General features: G+C 44.8%; 1 protein-coding gene across 2 annotated transcripts in view; it reads left to right on the top strand.

Annotated features, from left to right (window-relative positions):
• Window positions 1-19,683, top strand: part of RCAN1 (regulator of calcineurin 1) — a 94,829-nt gene extending 75,146 nt beyond the window's left edge. Inside the window, exons 1-4 of one of the 2 annotated variants that reach the window (XM_068547020.1) lie at window positions 10,780-11,042; window positions 13,780-13,953; window positions 15,543-15,702; window positions 17,908-19,683. In XM_068547020.1, coding sequence (XP_068403121.1) covers window positions 10,956-11,042; window positions 13,780-13,953; window positions 15,543-15,702; window positions 17,908-18,080 — 594 coding nt within the window. In that variant the 5' untranslated portion in view covers window positions 10,780-10,955 and the 3' untranslated portion in view covers window positions 18,081-19,683. Of the gene's footprint in view, window positions 1-10,779; window positions 11,043-13,779; window positions 13,954-15,542; window positions 15,703-17,907 lie in introns of those variants that run through there. The other variant, XM_068547019.1, reaches the window with a different exon arrangement.
• The last annotated feature ends 6,070 nt before the right edge of the window (window positions 19,684-25,753 follow it).

Genomic DNA, 25,753 nt, shown 5'->3' with positions numbered 1-25,753 from the left:
TGATTCAGCATATTTATTAGCTGGTCACTGATAGGATGGTTAGCTTGTTCTTATGTGTTATTTGCATAAAGAACGTTGCAGGGAATGTATTTGCATCTGAATCTTTGCCCACAGCCCTATGGATTTCCTTAGAATAAACTCCTAGGAGGGAAACGGAAGTTGAGTCAATATTGAGTCAGGGGGCTTCCCTGGTGGCGCAGTGGTTGAGAATCTGCCTGCCAATGCAGGGGACACGGGTTCGAGCCCTGGTCTGGGAAGATCCCACATGCCGCGGAGCAACTGGGCCCGTGAGCCACAGTTGCTGAGCCTGCGCGTCTGGAGCCTGTGCTCTGCAACAAGAGAGGCCGCGATGGTGAGAGGCCCGCGCACCGCGATGAAGAGTGGCCCCCGCTTGCCACAACTGGAGAAAGCCCTCGCACAGAAACGAAGACCCAACACAGCCAAAAATAAATAAATAAATAAAATTAAAAAAAAAAAAAAAGTAATCAGCATAAAATAAAAAAAAAAAAGAATCAAAATGATTTAAAAAAAAATATTGAGTCAATATTCAAGGTGTTAGTTGAGCTGGTTTACACTGAAAGTTTAAACTATCGAGTGTACCACAGTTCACTACCATATTCCTTTAGAAGTTCCTTACCTGGGGAGATGAGCTAATGATTTGGAGTGGAATCAGTCGTATTTTCATGGTGTCCAGTTTAAAGTCTGTCATATTTGTGAGAAATTTCAGATGATTAACTTAGGGTGCAGATCTTTGAATTTGGGTCTTGTTGGTTCGTTGACTTTGGGTCTGTTTCATTGGTTCATTGGTTGGTTGGTTGAGGGACACAGTGACACACCCAGGTCCCTTCAAGAATAATGGATTTGTCCCCCAGCTGCCCTGTCACTTGCCCCCTTTGGGGATGACTTCAGCTGAGAGCCACCCCCCTAAGTCCCCTCCTTCTCAAGGTACCGCCCCCATCCCAGAGCTGACCAATGTTGGGTATCAAGGCCCAGCCCTTCTGCTCCAACGAGGGTCACCCCATCTTCAGAACACCCCACAGGACCAGCGAGGCTGCCAGTGGGACCCCATGGTAGCCCTACTGTCCCTCTGCCCAGCCTCTTTTTCTCCCCTCCCCTCCCTCCCCTCTGCTTTCCTCTCCTTCCCTGGGTGTTGATCCCAGAAGAACCCCCTAATAAACCTCATGCACAAGAAGCTCTGTCTCAGGGGATAACTGTTGGGTTTTGGTGGGTTGGGGGGTTTACAAGAGCAGAAGTGGGGCTCAGCAGACCCTGGCAGTTGATCACTGTATGTGCCACGTAATTTCTCCTCCACAGGGCCAGTAGTGCCACCACGACCTCCCTCGGGATGGAAGCGCCAGGGCAGCTCAGACTCAGGGCTGAAGTCAGCCTCTGTCTTCCTGAGAGTTAGTTCAACATAAGAAGATTGATCAGACTGTATCCTAGAATCTTACAAGAGCAGTTTAAAATGCTGTCTTCTCAAAATGATCTTTTGAAAAACTATCTTAAAAGCCACACCCTGAGAATACCTGGATCTCAGTCTACTTTTAGATCATCTTTCCAACCGTGTCATTGAATATTGGTCGTAACAAAACCCTTCTGTCTTCATTCATCGTAAGCCAGTTCTGTAGAAATCCGTAAGTTCTGATTCTCAGTCGTGCTGTGTGCCTCCCTGGTATGGCCCAATCATGTCGCCCTAACGATTGCTAAAGAAACCAACTGTGGTTTGTAAACGTTTGAGCGGAATCTAGGTCAGCCTTATAATAACGTCCCCACCATTCACTTGCATGAGAGTATAATTTCAGGAGTATAGAGAATGTCCTGCAAATGCCCGGGTAGTCACCCGTAGAAATGTGTTGAGCCAGAAAAAAAAATAAAGAATTGCTGTGTAAGGAGCGAGGGACACACTCTCTCAATGTATTATTTGGAGTAGATTATTTGACACAGAACATTTTGAGCCACGGGGATATGGATGGGTAAGCTGCTTTGTGCGTATCCCTACCTCTCAGTATCTGGCTCAAAGCAGGTGACTAATCTATTTTCGATGACTTACTAAATTAAGCCAGAGGCCAAAAACTCAGATGCTTTTGGGGTCGGGAGCGACGGGGCCATTGGTATTCAAAAAGCAGGGGCTTAGCCAAGGGTTCAACCGTTGCGAATGGGCCTCTGGGCCCATTATTGTCACATCTTCCTTTTTTTTTTTTAATCCCAAAGAAACCAGAAATTCGATTTCTATGTGAAACCTCCCAATTTTTAAATGTTGACAACTAATATTTTTATTTGGGGGAAGGGGGGCTGCCAATTCACAACCAGTAAACTAACCTGGCCATTCTAGACTTGATGGAAAGGAGGCAGCTCTTACTTCTCAGATGCTCTGGTGCAAAGATGGGTGTGCAAATTTTAAGTCACTTGCCATAAACACCCCAATTTTCCTAATGAACAAAGTTGGCATGATCGTTCTTGCTTTTCATGGTGACTGTTAATATCCAAGTTGTGGTGGTGCCTTGTTTGTCCTGTGTTTATAGTTTATTGTTTGTTAAGTATGTTTTGAATCACTGTGTTACCCACATGGGGTGACAGGAGATAGTTCCTCAGGCGACTTATCAGACTTTTAAATAATCCTCAAAGAAGGCAACGTCAGTGTGAAAAGACAGCATACGCAGTGGTGCCAGTCGGTAACTTCCCAACAACAGACACGGAAGTGGGGCCTGGGGGTGGTAATGGAAAGAGTAGGTAAGAACACATAATACTTTTCTCTTCTCCCAAACTTGGCAAGACAATGATTTCTGAGCTGAGATCCTGAGATTGAAAACTGGGTGCGGATACAAACTCTTCGTAGCCAAGTTATTGAAAACTGGGTTTCATATCTGGTGCTAAAGATTTCCAGAGTTCGGTTTGACCTCATTCTTTTCCCCTTCCTCTTTTTTGACCTTCGACTCTGGTTTGGCCGGTCACTCACCTGGTATTGAGGGAGTGTCTGCGTGCCCCCAGCGCTGTGCCAGGTTCCCTGGGAGAACCTACCAGAACCAGAACAGGATCCGGGCCTGCCTCAAGGCAGCACACGTGCCACCCAGGGTTTTAGTTGTGTCAGTTCTTCTGAGATGAGTATGGAACGTAGAATGAGAGGAACAGGGCTTTTCCGGCAGCGTTCACACAGCAGCGTCGAACTCATCCTTTGAATGTAAAGGGATTTACTGGCGGGAATGAATCAGTCTGGGGTTGTGAAAGCTCTTTGGAGCTGGAATTGAAGGTAACCAGGTCCTGGTGATTGAAGAACACAAGAGCAGCCTGTCACCAGCCCACCCCTGCGCGAGTGTTCTTTTTTTTTTAAAGTTGAGTTTTATTAGACCATGGTCTCCCCCAACATTCTGTTTCTTTAGCATTACTGTGGGGTTTTTTTTCTTTTTCTTTTTTAAATTTATTTATTTTACTTATTTATTTTTGACTGCGTTGGGTCTTCGTTGCTGTGCGCAGGCTTTCTCTAGTTGCAGCGAGCGGGGGTTACTCTTCGTTGCTGTGAGCGGGCTTCTCATTGCAGGGGCTTCTCTTGTTGCAGAGCACAAGCTCTAGGCGTACGGGCTTCAGTAGTTGTGGCACACGGGCTCAGTAGTTGTGGCTCGCGGGCTCAGTAGTTGTGGCTCGCAGGCTCTAGAGCGCAGGCTCAGTAGTTGTGGCGCACGGGCTCAGTTGCTCCGTGACATGCGGGATCTTCCCGGACCAGGGCTCGAACCCATGCCCCCTGCACTGGCAGGCGGATTCTTAACCATTGCACCACCAGGGAAACCCCTGTACCAGTGTTCTTGTCCAGGTTTTTGTCACTGCAGGATTGTGCCCTGGCTTCAGAATAGCTTCAAAGCAGAAGTGAAAATCAATCATTAAAGCAAAGTGGGTCTGGAAAGGAATAGAGTAAAAAGAACAATTGAAGAAGGATTTTTAGGGGGGCTTTGGCCCCAGCTGGCTTTAAATAAATGTTACCTCCCTTAATCCGCGGCTGCTGGTCTCCAAGTCATTAAGTATAGCTTTGATTTGTCTATGGCCATTTCTCCGTCTTAAGCATCGCAAATAGTGCGTTTCCAAGAAGTGACAGAGGGGGGGTTAACTTCACGTACTAGGGAAAGATTGAGGTAATAAGGAAAAAAGAGTTAATGGGATTTCAAGTGCACATGGAATTTAACAAACAAGATGAAATCTTGGATGAACTGTGACCTCTCTTTTAAGGTATCTATTTGAACATGCTTTCCTCCCTACTTTTCCCCAATCAGTTGGTTATTTTATTTTACTTTATGTTTTTTCTTTCTTTCCTTTTTTTTTTTTTTTTGAGGGTGATTGCATTTTTCCTTCATTTCCACCATAAGCTTTAACAGAGCATGATTGCCATTCTGCTAAAACATGCGTTTAGCATTTTCACCACTGCCTCCATCATTTGTGGCACTGGTGTCAATAAGCCACTTTTTAAAAAAATTAAGTAATAGGAAGTTCCACGTTATCTCAGAAATACAAATTATTTGTATACTATCTTGTACTAATCTGTGTAAAGTATCAAATGATATTTCAGGCTTTTCCATTTTTTTTCCAAGTATCAAAAATGATCCAGGCTGAAATTTAGTATTAATATCATTTCTTCTGTGTTATCCTACAGATTCAGAAGATTAATGGTTATTAAACATAAAGGTGATTTTCATTAAAGATGTTTTCCTCAGCTCAGATTTAGAATTCATAGGCATCACCCCTGTAGTGGGAGACAAGGGCACTCTCTTGTCTAAGGAGTTCTGGTTAGAACTTTCCAAGTCCCACAAAAAATGGTTATCAGCTTTGTTTTACATTTTCTTTCATACAAGTCCCCTCCCTGTGGCCGCGAGCAGATCTTACCAGTAATAAAGCAATTCTGTGAGCAGTAAATTCCTGAGCCCACATCTGGCTCTGCCCCGCTCCCCAGCCCATTCCCTGATTACCCTTCAGAGAGAACAAAAATGGAAACGCCTTTAGAAATCAGAAAGAAGAATATTTTCCGGTTCTCCTTCTTACACGTGATCGTCACAAAGAAGCAGAAAATTGGGAATTTAATCACCCTACTGCTGAGACAATAGGCCTTCAAACACTTCTGATCATGAACCTCATGGATGAAAGATTTTTAGTACATCTGCCAATAAAAGCATTTTATTTGTAACTTCTCTACAAATTCTACTCTCTACTGTGCACCTTATAAAACACACCCTAAAAAATAGGCATTTGATAAAGACAAGTGAACATATATTAAATTGAACACGTTCTGCCCAAACGACAAAGGGCTGTCGAGACCCCGGCCGTAGACCCCTAAGGAGAGTCACAAGGCCTCTGGGAGTGCCCGGGGGGTGGGGCCTCAGAGGCTGGAGCTGGTGGTGCAGTCCCGTGCCTGGACATCCTGCGAGCCACCATGCAGCAAGCACAGAGGAAGTGCACCCTGGAATGTGACCAGCACCCGCTGAGCAAACTTGTACCTTTACCACCCCCTGCAACGAAAAGGAGGTCTTTGTTCAAACCAAAGACACTGGAAACCCTCCAGGTAGGAACACAGATGGCCTTGGCCCTCTGATGGCTGGTGGATGCTGGCTCTTTGCCCGTCTCAGATGGACCCTCCCTGGTGTAGTCCCTGAACTTCCCAAGCATTTATCCGCATCTCCAGGGAGTGGCAGGATGAGCGGTGGTGCCCTCAAGCAGCTCTCACTGTAGTAGGGAGATTGCCAGGTAAGAACATAACTAGGATGCCAGGCAGACTGCACTGAGAGCTGGGGGGGTGGGTGGGGGGAGGTCACAGGGGTTAAAGGAGGGAGAGAACATAAAGTCCAGAGGGGTGCCTCCTGGAGAACGGATGTTTGGTGATGGGCTTTGAAGGATGAATAGAAGTTTGGCAGGCAGAGAAGAAACTAGGGAGGAGCTGGCTGATGGAACTGAGGAAAGCAGGCAGAGCTGAGGGCTGCCTAGAGGAGTCATGGGCTCCATAGTCAGAGAAGGTCTCGTGCCTTAGGGGTGCCTTGCCCCCAGCCTGTCCCTTCCCTCTTTTCTGAACCCAGACACTGGAGTGGTTCTGTTGCATGGAAGTTAGTTCATGCCTCTCCTCTGCTCAAAACCTTCTGATATCAGTATGCAAGCCAGAGACCTTCCAATGGCTAAAGGTCTCATGTGGCCCTGCTCCCAACCACTTTCTCCACGTCCTTCCTCTACAGCCATCCTGAGCCTCCTGCTGGGCCTGGAACATGCCAGGGGCCTTTGTACCTTCTGTTCCCTGGCCTGAAATGCTGTTCCGAGCATCTCACAGTTCACTCCGCCACTTCCTTCAGGTCTTGATGTACCCACCTGTCATCTTCTCAGGGACGCCTTCCCTGGCTAGTCTTCCTTCCTCCCTTCCTTCCTTCCTTCATCTTCTCAGGGACGCCTTCCCTGGCTAGTCTTCCTTCCTCCCTTCCTTCCTTCCTTTTTCTTTCTTTCTCTCTCTCTGTCTTTCTTTCTCTCTTTCTTTCTCCTTTTCCCAGCTTTTCCTATCCCTCATCTCTGCCTTATTCCCAGCACTTACCACTATCTAAACACACTGTATATTTTACCCATTTATCTCATTTCTTTTCTTTTCCTTTTTTCCCATCTAGAATGTAAGCTCCATGAGGGCAGAGAGTTTTGTCTGTCTTCAACTCTGAACCCCCAACACCTGGAACTGTGCTTGGGTGAAAGAACAAATGGGTAGATAGATGCGTGGATTGACAAATGGATGAATACCAAGTGAAAATCTTCCCCTTTAACCTACAGAGCAATGGGAAGTCACTGAAATCTTTACAGTAGGAGGGGAACGTGATCAAGCTCAGCTTCGGGAAGTTTCATGTTGTGGGAATTACGCACTGTTTTGGAGCAGTAAGAAACTGGCCACAGCGAGGCCACTTAGAAAGGTACTGTGGCCGCCTGAAATGCTGTGCAGGAGTGCCAGGTGGAGGAGGCTACAGAGAACCTAGAGACCCCTCCATTGACCAGTGGGGCACGTAGGAGAGGAAGCCATCCAGGATGCCAGAGGGACTGAGAGAATGGAGATGGGGAAGTACCAAAGGGCACTGCTGCGAGGCAAGCATAGTTCCATGGAATCCGCAATCAAAGGATCAGGGTGAGTCCTGACTCTCCTCAACACAGTGAGACGCCCTGAACCTCAGTATCCTTACCGATGAAATGAGAACTAGAAACACAACTCACATGCATCAACCACTGATTGTGTTTCAAGCACTATACTGGGCACTCCGCCTATGTCAGATTGTTCAATCTTCACTGCAACTCGGAAGTTGATATTAACCTGGTTTCCAAGTGAGGGCAAGAACTGTCCCCTCGGTTAATAACACCTTTTAGACTGGGAAGTGATAAAGATGACTCAGAGGCCCCTGTGTTTTTCCTGTGTGCAGTGACTTAGGTTGGGAAAACAATGCTCCACATTATAAAGGGAAGGGTTACGAATATTAAGTAACAGTAAAGCTATCCCATTATCTCAGAAGCTAAAAGCGCCATTAAAACGCAAGTTTAATTGGCATTCAAGAGAAACTCTCTGATACCTTTGATCTCAATCAGGTGTGCCATTTTCCCTCCCAGGAGATCTTCTGCAGATTTCTTCTTCGCTCAGCTCTGATTTGCACAGCAAAGTCAGAACTCGGTTTCTCTCTGTGGTCATTCTGTAGAAGGCTTCACTGGTGGCACATTCTTGGCGTAGTTGTAAACTCCTTGGGGTTTATAATGGGCGTGCTGAGGTCATCCTCACTATGCTTTAAGAGTGCTGTAATGGGAATGACGGATTTCGACATAAACTACAATTGTTCCTCACTGAAAATAGAAACTTCTTAATGAAAATATGCTCTCACTGCTTGGAGCCAGAGGAGGCAAATGCAGGCTGAAGAGATTCATTTAAGATTTTTAACGGCGCGAATGGAAGAAACGCAAAACATCTAAAGCTTTCAGCGGACTAAAGCATTTCATTTCTTCTCTAACTTCTGCTTTCTGTTTTACTATTTTAAGTGCAATTTTTAGTATGCTTTTCAAGAGTTCTAATGAGACGTTGCTGTGGGCCCTGCTTTCTTCAAATCACTTACATCCATCTTGCAAACAAGAATCAAAAAGGTACTTGCCTTTCAAACCACAGGGGATAGACAAATACCATAGGACGTTTAGAAGTGCAGGTTCATGTCTAATAGACGTGCAGTCGAAGAGTGGACATTCCTAGCAAGAACTGTCAGGTGAGCCGATAAAGGGAAGGCCCTCTGGGTTCAGGGACAGGTGTCTGTCCCCTTGGCCAGCCGGGGCTTTGGAGCACCATGAAGGGTCCATGCTCCGTACCTCTCACGCCGTGGGAAGCCTGTGTTATTGGACCCTAGGTGCCATCTCTCTCAGGTATACTTTGTGACCCAGTGGTTTTTGCCGGCCTCCAAGCCAGCCTCCCTACAGTCGACCACCACTTTGAGCCCCTTTCTCTGATCTAGAAGTGGAAGCACTCAAGTTCCCTAAATATGATTCAGATGGAGCTTACCATCAATTCAAAGGCAGGTACAGAATTGCATGTTTGGGGAGGCTTTCTGGACAGCCTAATGAAAGATCTATCATTTATCATTTATTTCTAGGAGCAAAGACAGTTGAACCATCTTCAAATACCTCACTATTCCTTTTTTTCTTTTTTTTTTTTTTTTTTAATCCCATCCGTATTAATGAAACCACAGTTGTAAATTTGAGTGAGTTCAGTGCTGCTGTCTCAGATGAACAGAAATGTTCCAGATTTGCCCACACGACTGAGTTGGAGCTTCATGTCATGAGTTTTAATAGGAGGAGGAAAGGGAGAAGGAGATGGTGAAATTAACCTCCTCTTCCTCCTCTGATCTCCTTTTAACCCTTATTCGCCAAGGTGGACTCCAGGAGAAAGAGAAAAGGAGGGACAGCCGCTCTGGAGGAGTGGAATGCACTTCTGTGACTTCTACCTCCCGTGCCTTTCCCCTTGGCCTCCCATACGCCCACTGCCACCCCCAGGCCACCACCAAAGCCTGCATGTGCCTCCAGGGTACGCTGCAGGCTCTGCACCGAAATGCAGCCAATCCCAGGGCACAGTTCCCGGAACCAAGCACCACCCAGTGGACCATTTCCTCTTGGCGTTTGATGCATGCCATACTATTTCACAGTTTGAAACTCTTCTAGAACATATGCACTTAGATCTCTTGGGTTGGCAGTTACGGGTAATTTGGCAAAGCAAACGCCATAACTGGTCTCTTGCATAACCCTACAGCTGGCAGCAGGGCACCATGCATGGAGATTAAGCAGTGCTCACTCATCCGAGAAGACTTCGCATTTCCTTTTATGGAGGGATAAATGCTCTGGTTTGTTCTTTCCCATTGCATATATTCTTTTTATTATTGGCTGACTTTAATGATTCTTTGAAGTTAATTTTTAAATGTGAATAGCAGGATTCCACTTAACTTTTGGAAGCTTAAGAGGTGTCTGCCTCTAGACTAGAGAATGCTTTTATAAATAATGAGACTGCATTTAGGTGATAATGAGTAGGAAGGACCTAGGACTCTGCCATAGGGACCTAAACTGGCAAAGTACTTGGAAGTTCAAAGAGTTGCAGCCGTTAAATGGGATTAATAAATACATACGACTATATATAAGAGAGATAACCAACAAGGACCTACTGTTTAGCACAGGGAACTATAGTCAATATCTTGTAATAACCAATAAGGGAAAAGAATCTGAAGAAGAATAGATATAGATATGTATACCTGAATCACTGTGCTGTACACCTGAAACTAACACAACATTGTAAATCAACTATACTTCAATTTAAAAAGTAATAAAATAAAAAGTTGGAAAAAAAGAGTTGCAGCCTTTTCAAAGAACTGGTATCCTGACATCCAGTGTGCTTCTCCAAGACCAGACATCTTACCTGAAAAAAGGCCAACTGAACTAACTTCAATTGTAGTGTACATTCTTTCTATTTCTTCTTCCTTTCCTAATTAAAGCAAAAACAAAAACTTTCAGTCTATGAGTCTTTAAGCAGACAGCCTCTGAATGTTTCTTTTCTCAGCTTCAGAGGCTAGATCCTCTAAAATATTTTGGTATCTTTTCCCGAATTTAGCAGCTGTTAGAAAATGATCAAAGTGCGGCATATTCCTGGTTCTCAAATTACAATAATAAAGTTTTCCAATGAAAATCCTAGGATCTCTTCTCACATTCTCACTGTGAAATACAAGTGGGAATTAGGACATTCCTCCAATAAAGTTTAATCAGAAAAAAAAAAAAGGCCGTATTTCAAAATGAAGTCCACTTTTTCTTTAAAAGCAGAGTTCATTGACCAAGACCGATTTCAAAATGTTTTCTCTAATACCCCAACATATGAAACTTTGATTTAAGTGTTCAGGAAATTACAGGGATCAAACAACTGGCCAAGACTTCGGTTTCCAGGTTTCTCCAAGCCTTGAGAGTTCCCTGGAGGCTAATTACTGTTTACTGCTGTAGACCTTCCTCCTGTTCTTCTGTAACATTTTCCATCTTAAGAAGGGTCGTCCCATTCAGCCGAGGAGCCTGGTGACTGAGTGGCTGAATGGAATTACTACCAGTGGAAACTATGCTGCAAGAGGGGTAGATAAAGCAGCTGCAAAGCAAACCTCGGCAGTTTTTTCCATCCTCCCCAAGCAAAGTTAATTAGCATAGGGAAAATGACTAAGGTGTTGACGTCACCTCTTTCCAGTAGAAACTTACACTGTGTCTCTGCCTGCCTGCGAGCAAGTAGGACTTGACTCAGGAATTTGGTGTCCAAACAGGATGCGCTGGAAGCGGTGCTTTTTTTTCCCGGTGGGGGCCGGACCTCGGTGCTTTATAAGTGACGGCTCGAGAAAGAACTTACAGCCTCTGGTAAAGGAACCTTACTTGGGGCTTGACCGCGGGAATTGCTGTAGCTTTCACTGTAAGAAAGCAAGATGCACTTCAGAAACTTTAACTACAGTTTTAGCTCCCTGATTGCCTGTGTGGCAAACAGTGAGATCTTCAGCGAAAGTGAAACCAGGGTAAGGCTTCTGATATAATGTGATTTTTGAGAGTTTTCAAACTATTATGTTAATTGGGACTATTAGCTGAAATACTTGGTGGGGTATGTGGCTGTCTTGTGCGTTTGGGGGTTTTGAAATACATCCAGAATGCTTTGAGCCTTAAAAATCAAAAGGTGTTGCCTGAGGAATTAACTGTGAAGGAATTTTTAAAGCTCTCAATATTTAAAAACGTCTGCGTCCCTTGACCAGGTAGTAAGGGAGGGTTTGGCGTGGTGTTTTTTCATTCTGTGTGGGTTGTATCAATAAGTAAACTTTTGGAGGGAGGACTTTTCTGACAGTGAACAGAATGTTTCACTTTGACATTTAGAGTTCAGGATACTTTGATTTTTATCTCAGGAAATCAATATTGGAAAGATATTTGAATGTTTGCAGTAATTACAAGGGCCTGTCTTCAAGTTTCCAGATTTCTCTAGCTGGAGAAAATGCAGCCATAGCAAATAAATAATAAAACTGGATACATAACTTAAGTGTGGGATGAGTATACCTCCTGGGAAGCAGCTCTCATTGATGGTTATTAATATAATTAGTAATTTTAATTACTATGCTTTTCTTCTTCATTTGATTAAAATGTAAGATTTTCATCAGTAGCTACGAAGCTATCTAATTGATCTCTTACAATATTATATATGAATGAATTCTGTATGTTCTGTTTGGGGGGCGGTGATCATGTTATACCTTTATACCCAAAGCCCTACTGAGACATCGGAAGGTTTCTTTTTTTTTTTTTTTTAAATCAAATTTAACTCCATAACTGTGTACAATGCTTGCAGGCCGGGGCTATAGTTTTTGAACTAGATATTAGAGCATGTTCTATGTGTAAAAGTACTACAAAGTCTATGTATTTAATGTTAGCCTTATATGAGTAAAATCACTGATTTACTTAATTAAGTAGAGATGCCATCCACTAACTATAATCACTAGGTATCGGTTATTAGAACAAATAAGATTATTTTATAAGAGAATACTAATAGCATAATAGCAATACAAAATTAACAAGATAGTGTGGGTTCTCTTGGGTTCTGGTCCTAAGCCCTGACTTGTATTCTAAAAATATTCAGCGAAGTCATCTCTCTTAAATTATGAATGATAACTTTAAAACTAAGCAGCTGGTCACAGTGCCTATGGATGAGGTCGTGTGAAATTCCAGATCTGCGCAGACACCCTTATGCCCCAGACTTGCCCGTGCTCGGGACGGGTGGAGAACAAGTCACGTGCAGCCAGATGAAATCGCAGCTTAAACATCTGCCGTGCATTCTTTCTCATTCTTTGCCTCTGCAACACCCCTCGTAGGAAAGTCACAGACATTTCCATCAACTAAAGAGAAGCCGGGGAATTTGAAGAGAGAACGTTTGTGAGCTGTTCCCCACTCCCCCCGAGCCACCTGCCCCGTGGAGACATCAGCCAGAAGGGAATGCGGGACCTACCCACAGCCCTGCCCTGTGGACCAGGCACTGAGCGACAGGGAGGCCCATCCCCTCCCCGGCTTTCTAGCACTGAATATCCTCGAAGATGTTCTCCCTTCTTGCTGGGAACCCTCTCTCCCCTCTGCAGAAGCACCGTGCTCTGCATAGGTCTCCAGGGTACTTGTGGACTCCAGGGCCTTCTCTTCTCACCAGTCATCTGGGTGGAGGGCACGCTGCCCCATCTGGGCTCTCACCATCTGCCATCCCACCCCCATCTGCCTCTCACCCCCACCTGCCTCTCACCATCCTCACAGTTTAGTCTGAAAAAGGATTCAGAAAGCTCGGTGACTAAAAGTCCCTGCATAATCTTCCTGGAAGTTTCAAGACTGTCCATCACCTCCCTCTCTTGTCAGAAAGGTTGCAGTGGCCTCCCAGGTCCCCCCAAGGGCACCACCACTCAGGACCCGGCCCGGGGTTGCTCCCTAGAGCTTTTCCCAGGAGCTGATGAACGCTGTCCTGAATCTAGGCTTTTAGTCCTTGAACTTGGGCATTTCAATTCTAAGAACTCATGCTGTTTCAAAGTGTTCACTAGTTCTTTTAACACTAGAGCTGGATCTGTACATGTATTAAAGCCAGCGTGCCGAAATGGGTTCATTGGCAGAATGTTAATTTTTGAAACCAGTACTATTTTAGAGAGTTAAAGAGTAACAGATTGAATGGGAACATAATAATGGGAATTTTTAAAAAACTGCTTCCTTTACATTAAGAAATGCAAGGCTTTTCATTAACTTCATTGGTTACCAATTCAATAATAATGTTTTTTTTTTTGAAATTAGCTCCAGTGCTTTTAAGTCCAAAAGCCATATTTGATGGACAAAGCAATGCCCTGAGCTGAGTGGTGGGATTGGAGTTCACTAGATTGGGGAAGGTCACAGGACAATAGGGTCTGGCAGGCCAGAAGGGTGACAAATGACCAAACGAAAATGTTCCTTCTACTTTAAAAAGAATGTTTCCGTGACTGTAAGAAGTGTTGAAGTATTGGTAATTGTTCAGCTGATTAAATGAATTTAGTAAATCGTACATTCTTACTTTTGTATAAAATCACGTATATTAAATTAAAAGGGCAGAATCTCCCCAGAGGAGAAAGGTGGGTTCTCTGTCTTCTCTAAGAAAAAAGTTGGAAGTTCTTGACATGATTAATAATTTGGTTCCTCCATAAGAAATGTAATGAAGTCATCCAGTCAAAGGTCATATGCAGGTAAATTTCAACTCCTTTTATTTTTATTTTTCAGGCCAAATTTGAATCCCTCTTTAGGACATATGACAAAGATATCACCTTTCAGTATTTTAAGAGCTTCAAACGAGTCAGAATAAACTTCAGCAACCCATTATCTGCAGCAGATGCCAGACTCCAGCTACATAAGACTGAATTTCTTGGAAAGGAAATGAAATTATATTTTGCTCAGGTGACTCGAGTTCATTAATACCCATCCTTCTCCCTCCTCCCTCCCATCCTTAAAAGTAGCTTAGACATCCATTACGTATAGGTTGATTTAAAACTCCAAGAAATCATCTTGAGAAGGGCAAAATTCATGCTCGAAATTTTTCATGTCACCTATTTTAAGAAGACATCGGGGTGTATTTGAAAGTGCCCTCAGAGATGACCTTCTCGGGTTGAGTGATGAGGGGAGAAAGAGAGCCTTTCCTGACTCAGGAAGGTGGAGAACCTCAGAGTCGTGGGCGTGGCTACCCTTGACCCCCCCCGCCCCGGACCAGAGCGGTTCGGCTCTGCGCTGGGTCCCCACGGCCCCGCTCACTCCTGGCGAGCTGGTATCTGCAAGCCGGTCCTGCACATCAGCAGGTAGTAAGTGCTAAGAAATACTCGTGGTAAGCGGGGATCCCGGCCCCAGGGCACTCCCGGGAGCTGTGCGGCGGGTTTGCTTTTTCTCCTGCATCACCCTTCCTGCCTCCCCCAGCAACTGCCTTCTAGGCAGTTCCCAAAGTTCCATTTGATGATGTTACCGGAGTCTAACAGCTTGGCAGGGGGAGGGGCAGGGGCTCTTCGGGTGCTGCTGCCTGGTGAAAGAGACCCCCCACTGGGGCCCTGAGTTCCCCTTGCCAGTGCGGGAGCAGATCCTGTAGAGGGGCTTCCTGACCTTGCGGGAAGGTGAACTTGCCCTTCCAGGGTAAACGAGAGCCGGGATGCCCTGCCCCCTGGTGGTAAGTGCGAGGCGCAGGCTTCAACCTTGGATCCTTAGGAGCAAATTCCCTTCTACATTTGGTGGGGTTCCATATAAGTAATTATTTGGTCTCTCCACGACTTTTTCTGGTTTATTAAAGTAAATGCATGTTCACTGTGAATTTTTTTTTGGGGGGGGGGGTGATACTAAAGAACAAAGAAAATCCAAACTGGTAAGATTTTGTTGTAAGATCTCTCCAAACAGCCCTCTAATCACTGGTATAATTTTTAAGCCCAAACTAGGATCTTGGTCATTGTTTCTTATCATTATTGTTTTAAATATGTATCCTGGAAGGTAGATGTATTTTTCCTTCCTCACTTTTGGCATCTGATTCAGAGCCCTCGAGGGAGGGAAGCCTGAGAGCGTGATGGGCAGGGGTCCTGGGTCATCTTAGAGATGTCGCTTAGCGTTTGGAGCTTCTGTGATAGCATGTGATGCCACCGTAATATGAGGAGTTGGAAGCAATTGATGCTGAGATCCCTCTTGACCTCAGGGACAGTGCTTTACTTTTCCCGTGTATACTAAAATTATCTCCGTATATTTTCTGTCAGTCTAGTTCAAGCATAATTACTTGCAGTCCCGGGGCCTGTGAGTCCCCATCCTGCGAGAGACCTCTAATCATGTTTGCACCATAATCCAAGTTCCCTTCCCCACCCTTAGAAACCGTATTGCGATTCATCCTTGGGCTGCACCTGTTCAGCTGTCTGGACGTGGGTTTGTCCTTCACACCTGTCTTCCGTAGGCTGCCATTAAGTGCTATTGCTGCTTCAGTTCTTCCCCCGAGAACAACCACCTGCATTTATCTCTCTCCTCAGACTTTACACATAGGAAGTTCACACCTGGCTCCACCAAACCCAGACAAGCAGTTTCTGATTTCTCCTCCTGCCTCGCCGCCGGTCGGTTGGAAACAAGTGGAAGACGCTACTCCCGTCATAAATTATGACCTTTTATATGCTATCTCCAAGCTGGGGCCAGGTAAGCAGTGCCCTCGGGTGGAGAAGGGGCAAGGAGACGTGGAGAGATTGTGGTCAAGGCACAGAGGCTCGCCTGCAGCAGGAGTGGCCACGACCCCATTGCTCTTTCCACTTCTCACGTGATCAGTGCCAGTGTGTGTTGTGAATTGTCTCTATTTGCTTTCTTCTGAATCGAAGTAACCCATGCCCTGGGGTGGGAGCGTGCACGCCTGCCTCTGACTTCATCCCTTAGGAAAGCGTGCAAGCTGGTCCCGGGGACCAAGTACCATGACCCCTCTGGGCTGCATCACGTGACTCCATCCCCTCACCCACTGAGCACAGCCGGTGTGAGGGACTCAAGACCCGGCCTCACGTCCTGTTGCTCCAAGTGGGGATGAGTGATTGGATTTTGGAAAGGGAAAACAGGCTTTCCCCACTTTTAGACATTTCATTTTTAGTCAAGGTAATTTCATCTGTTGATCTGATTCTCCCCTGACCTTTTGAATGTGTGAGGGAACAGAGACCCATAGATCATAGTGGAGAAAGAGCCCCAGTCACAAAGCCCAGTAGGGAGGGGTGCTCGCCTACTGAGCTTGCCAGGGAAAGAAGAGGTTCCGGCCCTCAGAAGGGGCAAAGGTGTGAGCATTTAGGAAGAAAGGTACTCTGGCCTCAGGCTTCTCATCCAGAAAATGGGTATTACCGGGTGGAGTAGTAAATGAGATCATCGTGTAAAAAGCACTTCATATAGTGCCTAGCTTATCGGCAGTGCTCAAAACATGTTTTCTGGAAACAGTAAAATGTTGGAGGTTCCTGTCCTATCTGATAGGGTTTGGGTGAGCTGGCAGGTGCAAGCGGGGGTCTTGGGGGTAAAGAGGTTTGAGCCCCCCTTCTGCCCTATTCGTGGAGCAAATGCAATAAACGCTGAGGCCATCAGCTTTCTCCTTGACCAGCAATCTGATGTTCCTTTGAGTGGATGGTTTTATTTTCTTGGACCATCAGCAGTTCCACATGGAAAAGATTACATCTCTGTTAACATCGCTCTGACGGAAATTCCCCCTGTGGTAGAAAGCAAGACTCACATTACTTACTGCTCACCGTGGCATGAAGGTCAAGATGGAAGTGGCCAGTGCCCCTCCTGGCAGCTCCAGGCCAAGGTGTATTAGGGAGCAGAGGGTTGGAACCTTCTGGAACGTTAGAGAAGGGAGGAAGGGGATGTCCACCTGGGGAGAGGTGTCAGACTGCTCCAGAGGCAGGAAGTGCTGCTAGTGAACATTCTTCACACTCTAGAACCTACCACTTCTTTACAGACGGCTTGTTTGAGAAACCCTTCTGGAAAATAGCCATAATAAGATCAATTTGCCCTTAGTTTACTTAGGGCTTATGACCTTGAATAGTCTTTCTTTCAACAGTTGAAAGATTGCAAAGATTTTGCCAATGTGATCCTGTCCCCATGCTTTCTGGATTGTGACTCCTCGGCAGGTAGATAGGGATTTGCAAAGGGGATCGTGACCAACATTTTGAGCGATCTCTCTGACCCTCCACCTTAATTCCCCCCTACCCCGAGAATGCTGAGGCTCTTTCCCCCTTTCAGACGCAGTTACAATAGCATTCCAGTCTCACGTGTGGGGTAGAGAAGAGGCAACACCTTTTTTATGAGTAAAAGCATCTTGACTGAACCTGATAAAATTCAGGCTGACATAGAACAGCAGGACACGCCTGGTTCAAGGGGTTGATAGTTGTGTGAAAAAGGATATGGTGTGGTCAAAAATGTTTTCAGAGCACCTGTTTCAACCAGCACACCTGTGTCTTTGTGCAGGGCCTCCCCGTGCTTCCTGCCCCTATCGTGGGCTAGCAGGAGGCTCAAGAGGTCCTTTCCTAATGCCTGTATTCATGCACCGTCTTTTCCTGAACAGGCGCTCCTTGCACCACACCGGGGAAGTCCTCTGGGGAGCCTAGAGGGCCTGGTGAACATGCTAAGTGTAATTTAAAAATACACTCCTTCCATACCTTCCATATGCCTGGACTCAGAGGGTTTGATTGAAAGCTGAGTCATTTACGGTGGTGAGATATAAAGAAACACCAATCCAGAGTGCGGCTGCCTGTGGCCCTCAGTCCCCACTGGATGCCCGCGGAAGCTTGGCCGAGCGGACCCCTACATGCGCATCCGTTTGCTCTTTGACCCTCGGGTCCTTGCCTGAGTTACCCTGCACTTATTTTCCTTCCCTAGGGGAAAAGTATGAATTGCACGCAGCGACCGACACCACTCCCAGCGTGGTGGTCCACGTGTGTGAGAGCGACCAGGAGAACGAGGAAGAAGACGAGATGGAAAGAATGAAGAGACCCAAACCCAAAATTATCCAGACCAGGAGGCCGGAGTACTCGCCCGTCCACTTAAGCTGAACTGGCACCCGGACGAAGAAGTGTTCTGAATCATACTCACGAGAAGGAATCTTTTACTGTGGAAGTGGCCAGTCACAACTTTGGAGGTGGCAGCCTGTGATCGCTGTGGCAGAAATTCCATGTTGCTCAGAAGAGAATCGAGGCTTTGTCTTCTGGTTCTAACAACGCTGCGCATCAGTCAATGCTCCTGGCTCCTGGGAATGTCCTGAGCCAATCACTGAGTGTGGGGTGATCGCACAAGGACTTCTGGGAACGTCTCGAGAAAACCAATAACGATAGTGTTTTGTACTTGTTCTTTTCTGGTAGGTTCTGTTTTTGCCAGGGGTAGGTTGATCAGTGGGTCCAGGGAGAGCCTTCTGTTTCTAACCAGCCTACAAGGTAGACTCTCTCTCCCAGTAGGAAAAGGCACCACGTGAAGCCGTAAGGTGTCTGGTGCAGAAAGGTTGTGAAGACAACAGTGCAATGTGGAAACTGTAGTGTCTCATTTTTCCCCCTCACGTTCTAATGTTTGTGCATGTGTATTACTGATTTTCAGAACTAACCTTTGGTCGTATATAGAGTTACGCCATTGTTGTTTTCCATCTTTGGGGAAGATAGGAAAGCATTTCCAAAATCTGTCACCTTTCCAGAGTCAATGACTGTCTTTGCAACAGCACACACGGTGGGGGATTCTACCGGTAATACACCCACTCAGCATCCTATTTGATGCAACCTAGAACTTGTGCTTTTGCAAAACAAGTCGATCTGAAATTCCTACGTAGCGTTTCGCTTATAAAACTCAGAAAATAGCAGTTTCACTGCCAACTTTTAGTGGGTGAGAAATTTTAGTTTAGATGTTTTAGATCAGACAATAAATGGGTTTCATTTATTTCTTTTACGTGGTGGTTTATATACATGAATCATAGCCAAAACCCTTTTTTGGGGGAACTGTCAGTTGAGATCATCGATTTTTTTTTTTTTAACCCCACTGAAACATCAAGATAAACTTGTAAATAAAGCTGATAGCATATATTCATACCTGTTGTGCCCTTGGGTGAGAAATACGGCCGTGGAAGACTAGTGTAAGATGTATTAACCTCCCTGTGAATTGTATGTTATAGAAAACGCCTTTCAACCATTTGACAGGACCTGAATTCAAAGCATGTGAAGTGGACAGTAGATGTGTGGTGGTATGAGAAGGATGCAGTGCCTTTCCCCATTCGTTCCTGACGGAATTGTCACACTAGGTTAAATGTTTGTAATTTTTTTCTAGTTGTCATGTGTTTGTCTGGTCAATAGGTATTTTGGCCTTACAATACCATAACAAGGTTTGTCCTTTTGAGATACCTAATGCCAAGTAACAATGCATGCTTTGGAAATGTGGAAGATGGTTTTCTTTAAGAAGCAAAGGTATGGGGCTGTCCATATCAAGACATTGACTGAATGTTCTCAAAACCCTGTTTACAGTACTTGGTGGGGGGGTCGGGGCAGGTGAGGGAGAGACCGTTGCATAGCTGTTCAAGTGTCCCTAGTTAAGTGCTTTTAAACTGGAGGGGCTAACCTCAAGATATTTTTTTTAACTGCATTCTATAATAAATCGACACAATATGCTCTTTACGGAAAAGTTACCTGTTTGTCATTTTATTTCTAATTGTCAACCTGTGCGCCCTTTGAATTCTGCAGTCTCAGAAGGACGCATCCCTTCATCAGTTTGAGTTTGGAAACTCCCAGATCCTTGCTGCGATTCACAGAGGGTCATCCACACTAATGGTGCGTCACCTAGGAAAGGGGAAGATGGAGAAAACTGAAACCAGAAGTCTGAGTATTTCCTTTGTCCAGGGAGAGGATACACTGGTGAAAACCCTTTTCGCCAGCAGATCCACTAAAGGACAATCTTTCTGATTGTTAACTTAAGGAGTTTTCTTTCCTGTTAGAAAACATGCCCATGGAAGATACTAAGTTACAAAGGCCAGTTATGTTCAGAAAATCTGTCTGTTCAGCCTCCTCTTTGAATCTCACCTGGAACTCTTATTACAAATGGTGGTGAGCTCCTGGCCGGCCCTCAAAGGCCTAAACAACCCCATGTTTATTTGCCAAACTAGAGCAAAAAACGGTGTTCATCTTCATCGAGATGAGCATCAGGCATTTCTCCATGAAAATTCACTTGCTCCTCTGTTTTCCTTGTACAAGCGGCCTCATTCTGTCATTCCCCAACGGCACTTGCATATTTTAAATTCATATACGTTTGAGGTTTAAACATGTTGGAAAATCCACATTTCTACCAGATTGGTTGAATCTCATTGTTGAGGAGATTCACTAATTAACCACGGGGGCTGGGGGGAAGGGCTGTTATTTGTCATCATGTTGAATAAGTAGGAGCCCTTGCAGAGCAGAACTGAATTGGGAAGTGTGCTGGTCCAGGATCCTGTTTCATAAATAACCCTGGAGGGAGTTCCCTGGCGGCCTAGTGGTTAGGATTCCGGGCTTTCACTGCCGGGGCCCAGGTTCAATCCCTGGTTGGGGAACTGAGATCCCACAAGCCACGCGATGTGGCAAAACAAAACATAACATTAATGACCCTGGAATAAAGTCGAATTGTGTTGTCAGTTAATGCAGATTTCCAACAGTTCCCCTTACACAACTGGGGAAATACAGGTGGCTGGGACCACTGCCCGGGAAGCCGTCAGACCCTAGAGTAGAAATCACAAGTCAACAAACAGCCTCACTCCTGATGGACGATGTCTGATAAGTGGTTCTGTGGCAGGTACAGCCTCACCTGAAATTCCAAAGCCAATAATGCTCACAGTCTGGTTACCTGGCAGATGATTATGAAGGGCCCCAAATCACGCACGTGCCCAGGACTCAAGCATCTCTCTAGCCCTGCTAGCGAGAGGGCTCAGTAAAATGCGAAACGACAGACACAAAACAGGCAGAATCACGCGGGACGCATCCTTTGCCATTGATTGGATGTGTTCCTTAAAGAGATTTTCATAGAATATAGTTCTCATCTGATGATAAGTAGCTTGGAGCCATCCATCCAAGAAAAGAAAATCAGCCCCTCAATGTATGCTAAATCCAAGCAAAGGGCGGTAAATGATGAGAGAAGTATAACATTTCGTGCGGCTATTAATACTCGGGCTATAAACATTGACTTGCAGTCAGCAAGCATTTAGGATTTTTCATGTCCAGAATGTTGTGAGAATTAGTGCCCGCAGGAGATTTGGGTTTTTGGAGAGCTTTAATTTTAGGTGAAATTGTACAGAACTCACTACCAACTAAATAGATTTTCTCAAATATTCATTGCAAAGGATTAAATATACTATACAGACATGTTATGACCAACAGTGAATCGGCAGTTGGGGTATGTCATATTTTACAGCATTTAAAGAATCCTGTGGAATATTTGCATTAAGTGCCTATCAAGTAAATTTCATCTAAAGGTCAACAATTCCGATGGAAATTACATAAATAATTTACCTTAAAATTATCTGAGAAGAAGTTAGAATATAATAAGAAATACATTTTTTTCTTCTCCAATTCTCGTGTCTTCTGATTCTAAACCAGGACATGTAGGGAATTTTTTTTCAAGTATGCCGCCACACTTGGCAATCTTTAATTCACATCTGAAATTCTCACTCTCGTGACTCACCAAAAGTTACATGGCAGTCAGGTAGATGGATTTTATTCTCACATACCTCACTTTCTTCAGCACTCCCTCCCGCTGTTCGTGAAAGGTCATTTTAATCATGACTACGTTTATGAAAGCCAGAGAAGATTATTTGGAAGTGACTGAGATGTGGTGCCTACGTGCACCGTTTCTCCTTCTTTCAAGATTCTGATTAGGGATCCGATGACCATTCTATACAGCGACTGACAGCCAAGCTGCTCACAGCTTGCTGTAGCCCCTGCTCACAGTTGTATCTTTCAAGGCTATCAAGAACGCCCCTCCTGGCTGACATTCATACTCTGGTCATGTGGAATCTGCAGTGTTTCTAACTCACTCTGTTCTCTCTTCCCTGTGCTCCATTGAGCATGTTCCCTAAAACGTTATCCCACTGCCCCAGCCCTGCCTGGGCTAACTCCACAGTGATGTGTATACTGTGAGAACCGTCCCATGTCTGCCCTACTCACCTCTGTCTGAATCACTAGCAGCTACCACTGTGCCCAGCCTGCAGTGCTCAATAAATATTCCTGAAATAATTAGCCAACTCATTGATATTTGTCCTACGTCTCCACCATTAATGTCTCTTCCCCTGAGAATCCCTCCCAGCTACTCCTGCTGTGTCACCCATTGTGTCCCATACTTCCCTGTTGTAGTATGTATTGCCTTTTTAGCATAATTGTTAAATTGTCTGTCTTCCCTGTTAGAACATAAATCAAGTGGAGATGGGATTCCCGGTGGCCTTTGGCTCAGAGCAGACATTCAACAAAAGTTGGAAAAAAAAAAAAGTTGGATGGATGGACAGGTGGGTGGGTGAATTGGTAGATGAATGGAATGGATGGATGGATGGATGGAAGGATGGTTGAATAGGTGGGTGGTGAATGGATGGATGAATGGATGGATGGATGGACAGATGGATGGATGGATGGATGGATGTGTGGGCAAATGGGTGGATGGATGGATGGATGTGTGTGTGGGTGAATGGGTGGATGGATGGATGGATGGATGGATGGATAGGTGGGTTGGTGGGTGGATGGATGGATGGATGGATGGATGAATAGGTGGGTGGGTTGGTGGGTGGATGGATGGATGGATGGATGGATGAATAGGTGGGTGGGTGGGATGGATGGATGGATGCAGATTTCAGAGGATGAAGAGTGAAAAGGTCACTGAGAAAAAATAGAAAAATAATAAGGCATGTTTCTCTCTCCTTAGTCAGTAGAGCCAATAATCAGCTCAGTGCTTTAATTCAACAAAATGCCAGGCTGCTAGAGCAACAAGAATGAAAGAAAAAGAAAAGGAGACATAATTGTGTTGGAGTAAAGCAAAAGATGAGAAAAGAAAAAAACTTTGCTTTTAAAATTTTCTTTTCAGAACAGATTGATTGGCTAGAGTATGAGTGACTGGAAAGGAGCATCATGGAACTTTTCAGAATGATGGAAATGTTCTATATCTTGATAGAGCAACACAGTAATAACAGCAGTAACAACAGCACATTAGTAGTAAAACAAGTTTATACATTTGTCCAAAACTGATCAATCTGCATACTTAAAATGTGTGCGTTTTGTTTTATGTAAAGTATGCCTCAATAAAGTTAATTTATTTTTAAAATCAGGATAAAGGAAAAGAATTTAAATCTTAGACAATGGACAAAAGTTGGGGGAAGGTCTTACTTCTCACTCTATCTTTGTAAAAACATTTTTCAAGTGTATAATGCTTTCATAACATTCTTAGAACACAGTATTATACACCAAGGCAAAGCAGCTTCCCAAATTAGAGTGTGAGCATTCTGATTAAGCTCTTCTAGAAGACCTTGATATGTCCATGACAATCTGTTAACTTTAAAAAGTAACTTGGGTCATATTTCTTTCCCTAAAGTTTAATATATGACTAATTTTTCATATGTTCAGAACCAACCAATTACTGCTTCAAGAATATATTCATCCATGGGACTTTGCTGGGGACGCAGTGGTTAAGAATCCGCCTGTCAATGCAGGGGACACGGGTGCAATCCCTGGTCCGGGAAGATCCCACATGCCGTGGAGCAACTAAGCCCGTGAGCCACAACTACTGAGCCTGCACTCTAGACCCCATGAGCCACAGCTACTGAGCCCATGTGCCACAACTACTGAAGCCCGTGTGCCTAGAGCCCGTGCTCCGCAGCAAGAGAAGCCACTGCAATGAGAAGCCCACGCGCCGCAACGAAGAGTAGCCCCCGCTCGCCGCAACTAGAGAAAGCCCGCGCGCAATGAAGACCCAACGTAGCCAAAAATAAATAAATAAATAAGAATATATACATCCACATGTAATCAGTCATAAATGAAATTCATTTTATCACCTCTTTAATGTCAATCGACACTCTCATCAGACCTCGGGCAGCAGTGACGTATTGTACCAGGAAAATACATCTGCAATGACGCATTTGAAATTAATGAATTATTAGAAAAAGAAAAAAACCAAACAAAACCGCACTACGTTTCTGCAAGGTCAATTTTATTTCTGAAGCTTCTAAAACATTTTTCCTGCAAATTATACAAAATGTGCATCATTCTTTTTCTTATAGAAATAAAAATTTAAGCACCATGAATACTGGGGAAATAACTTATAGAAGCTATAGAAGATCCTCAACAACCATTATAAATAGTGGCTTATATCATATCTGCATGTTTATGCCTTCCAAATCTAATATTTGTATGTGGTTTTATTATAGGATAAGTTGCCAAATAACTTCTTTTAACTGAGTTAACTTGAATTCATGCTTTTTATAAGGTAAAATTAGTCCCAGCTTTAGTTTTTGGTATTTGTGGCAGATCTTTGGTGAGTAGAGGTACTAATAAGTAGGTATGTAGCAGATTACACACAGTCCTGCCAGATCCAGGAGACAGACAGACAGGAAAAAGGGGCTTAAAAACCACAACAAGATGTGACTTCTTTTCATTTGGTATCTGGCTGCCAATCTACTGTTTCCCTAAACCTAACTGTGCAATGTTCAGACCCCGAGCTGCTTCCACTTCAAATCAGTTACTTCAAGTTTTCTCTGCTGAATTTCATAAATGATTTGTCTTCCTGTTTTGTTGAGAGCTGCTCTGTTCCAGATTCTTGATGGATTTAACCCTCACAGTGCTTGTGGCTTCACCAAAACAGGTGTCACTCTTCTCCCTGAAGTTACTCAATATCTCTGACCGAGTCTACTGTCATAACCTATTGAGAAGTTATCCTCTGCACCGATGTTTTTCTTTTCTTTTTTCCTCTTTTTACCCCTGTAGGCTCATCAGGAAAACAATGGGAAGAGTTTCCCCTTCCAAAGTGTTGAACCAGGATACTGTACTTCTGAGACCGGGCTTCATTAGCCTCCAGATGGGGTCAGCAAGATCTCCTTGGATCCTGGTGTCTGGGGCTCCCCTCTCTGAAAGATCAAGGTCTTCCTGGTGGGTAGTCAAGCTTCCAATGTCTAAGAAAAGAGACAGAGTGAAGAATCTGTGCTCAGAGCTGGGAGGTTCGGGTTGGGGTGGGAGAAACAGAAGGCGGGGCTATAAAAGGAGAGAGCTGACCTTGGAAGAGATTGACTCATCCTTGTGAGGGTTTCAGGACCAAGTGTGAAGCCAAACTTGGCATGGCTCGAGTCAATGGCATCTCCCACTAAGGGTCCTCTTCTTGGCCTGGGTCTTGCAGGCCTGAGCAAGGACCAGAGGCAGCCCCCGTCAGTCAAGGACCAGGCCCTCCATGGTGGGGGGCTCAGGAGGCAGAGCCCCAGGCTCCCTGTGTTCATAGAAAGAGCCCCCTCCATTGACCTCCACTGAACTGCCTGCCAATCTCAGGAGGCGAGTTCCTGAGCAAACTTCATTTTATCCTGTGCTCGGGAAGTTTGGTTTTTTGTTTGTTTTTATTTTGCTTTTCATTTAGACAAAATGTGCCCAAGTCCAAAATCTCTTTTTTATCTTAATTTCCACACAGGACCCTTAGGCCTGTCCCTCCTCCCATGTTCCTTGTTCCCATCAGTGGCAACACCATTCACCCAGCTCAACCGAGAAAC

This window comes from Eschrichtius robustus, chromosome 6, assembly GCF_028021215.1.
Source record: "Eschrichtius robustus isolate mEscRob2 chromosome 6, mEscRob2.pri, whole genome shotgun sequence".
In the NCBI taxonomy this organism is placed as follows: Eukaryota; Metazoa; Chordata; class Mammalia; order Artiodactyla; family Eschrichtiidae; genus Eschrichtius; species Eschrichtius robustus.
The sequence above is the reverse complement of the archived record's forward strand: the minus strand, read 5'-3'. Positions and strand labels throughout refer to the sequence as shown.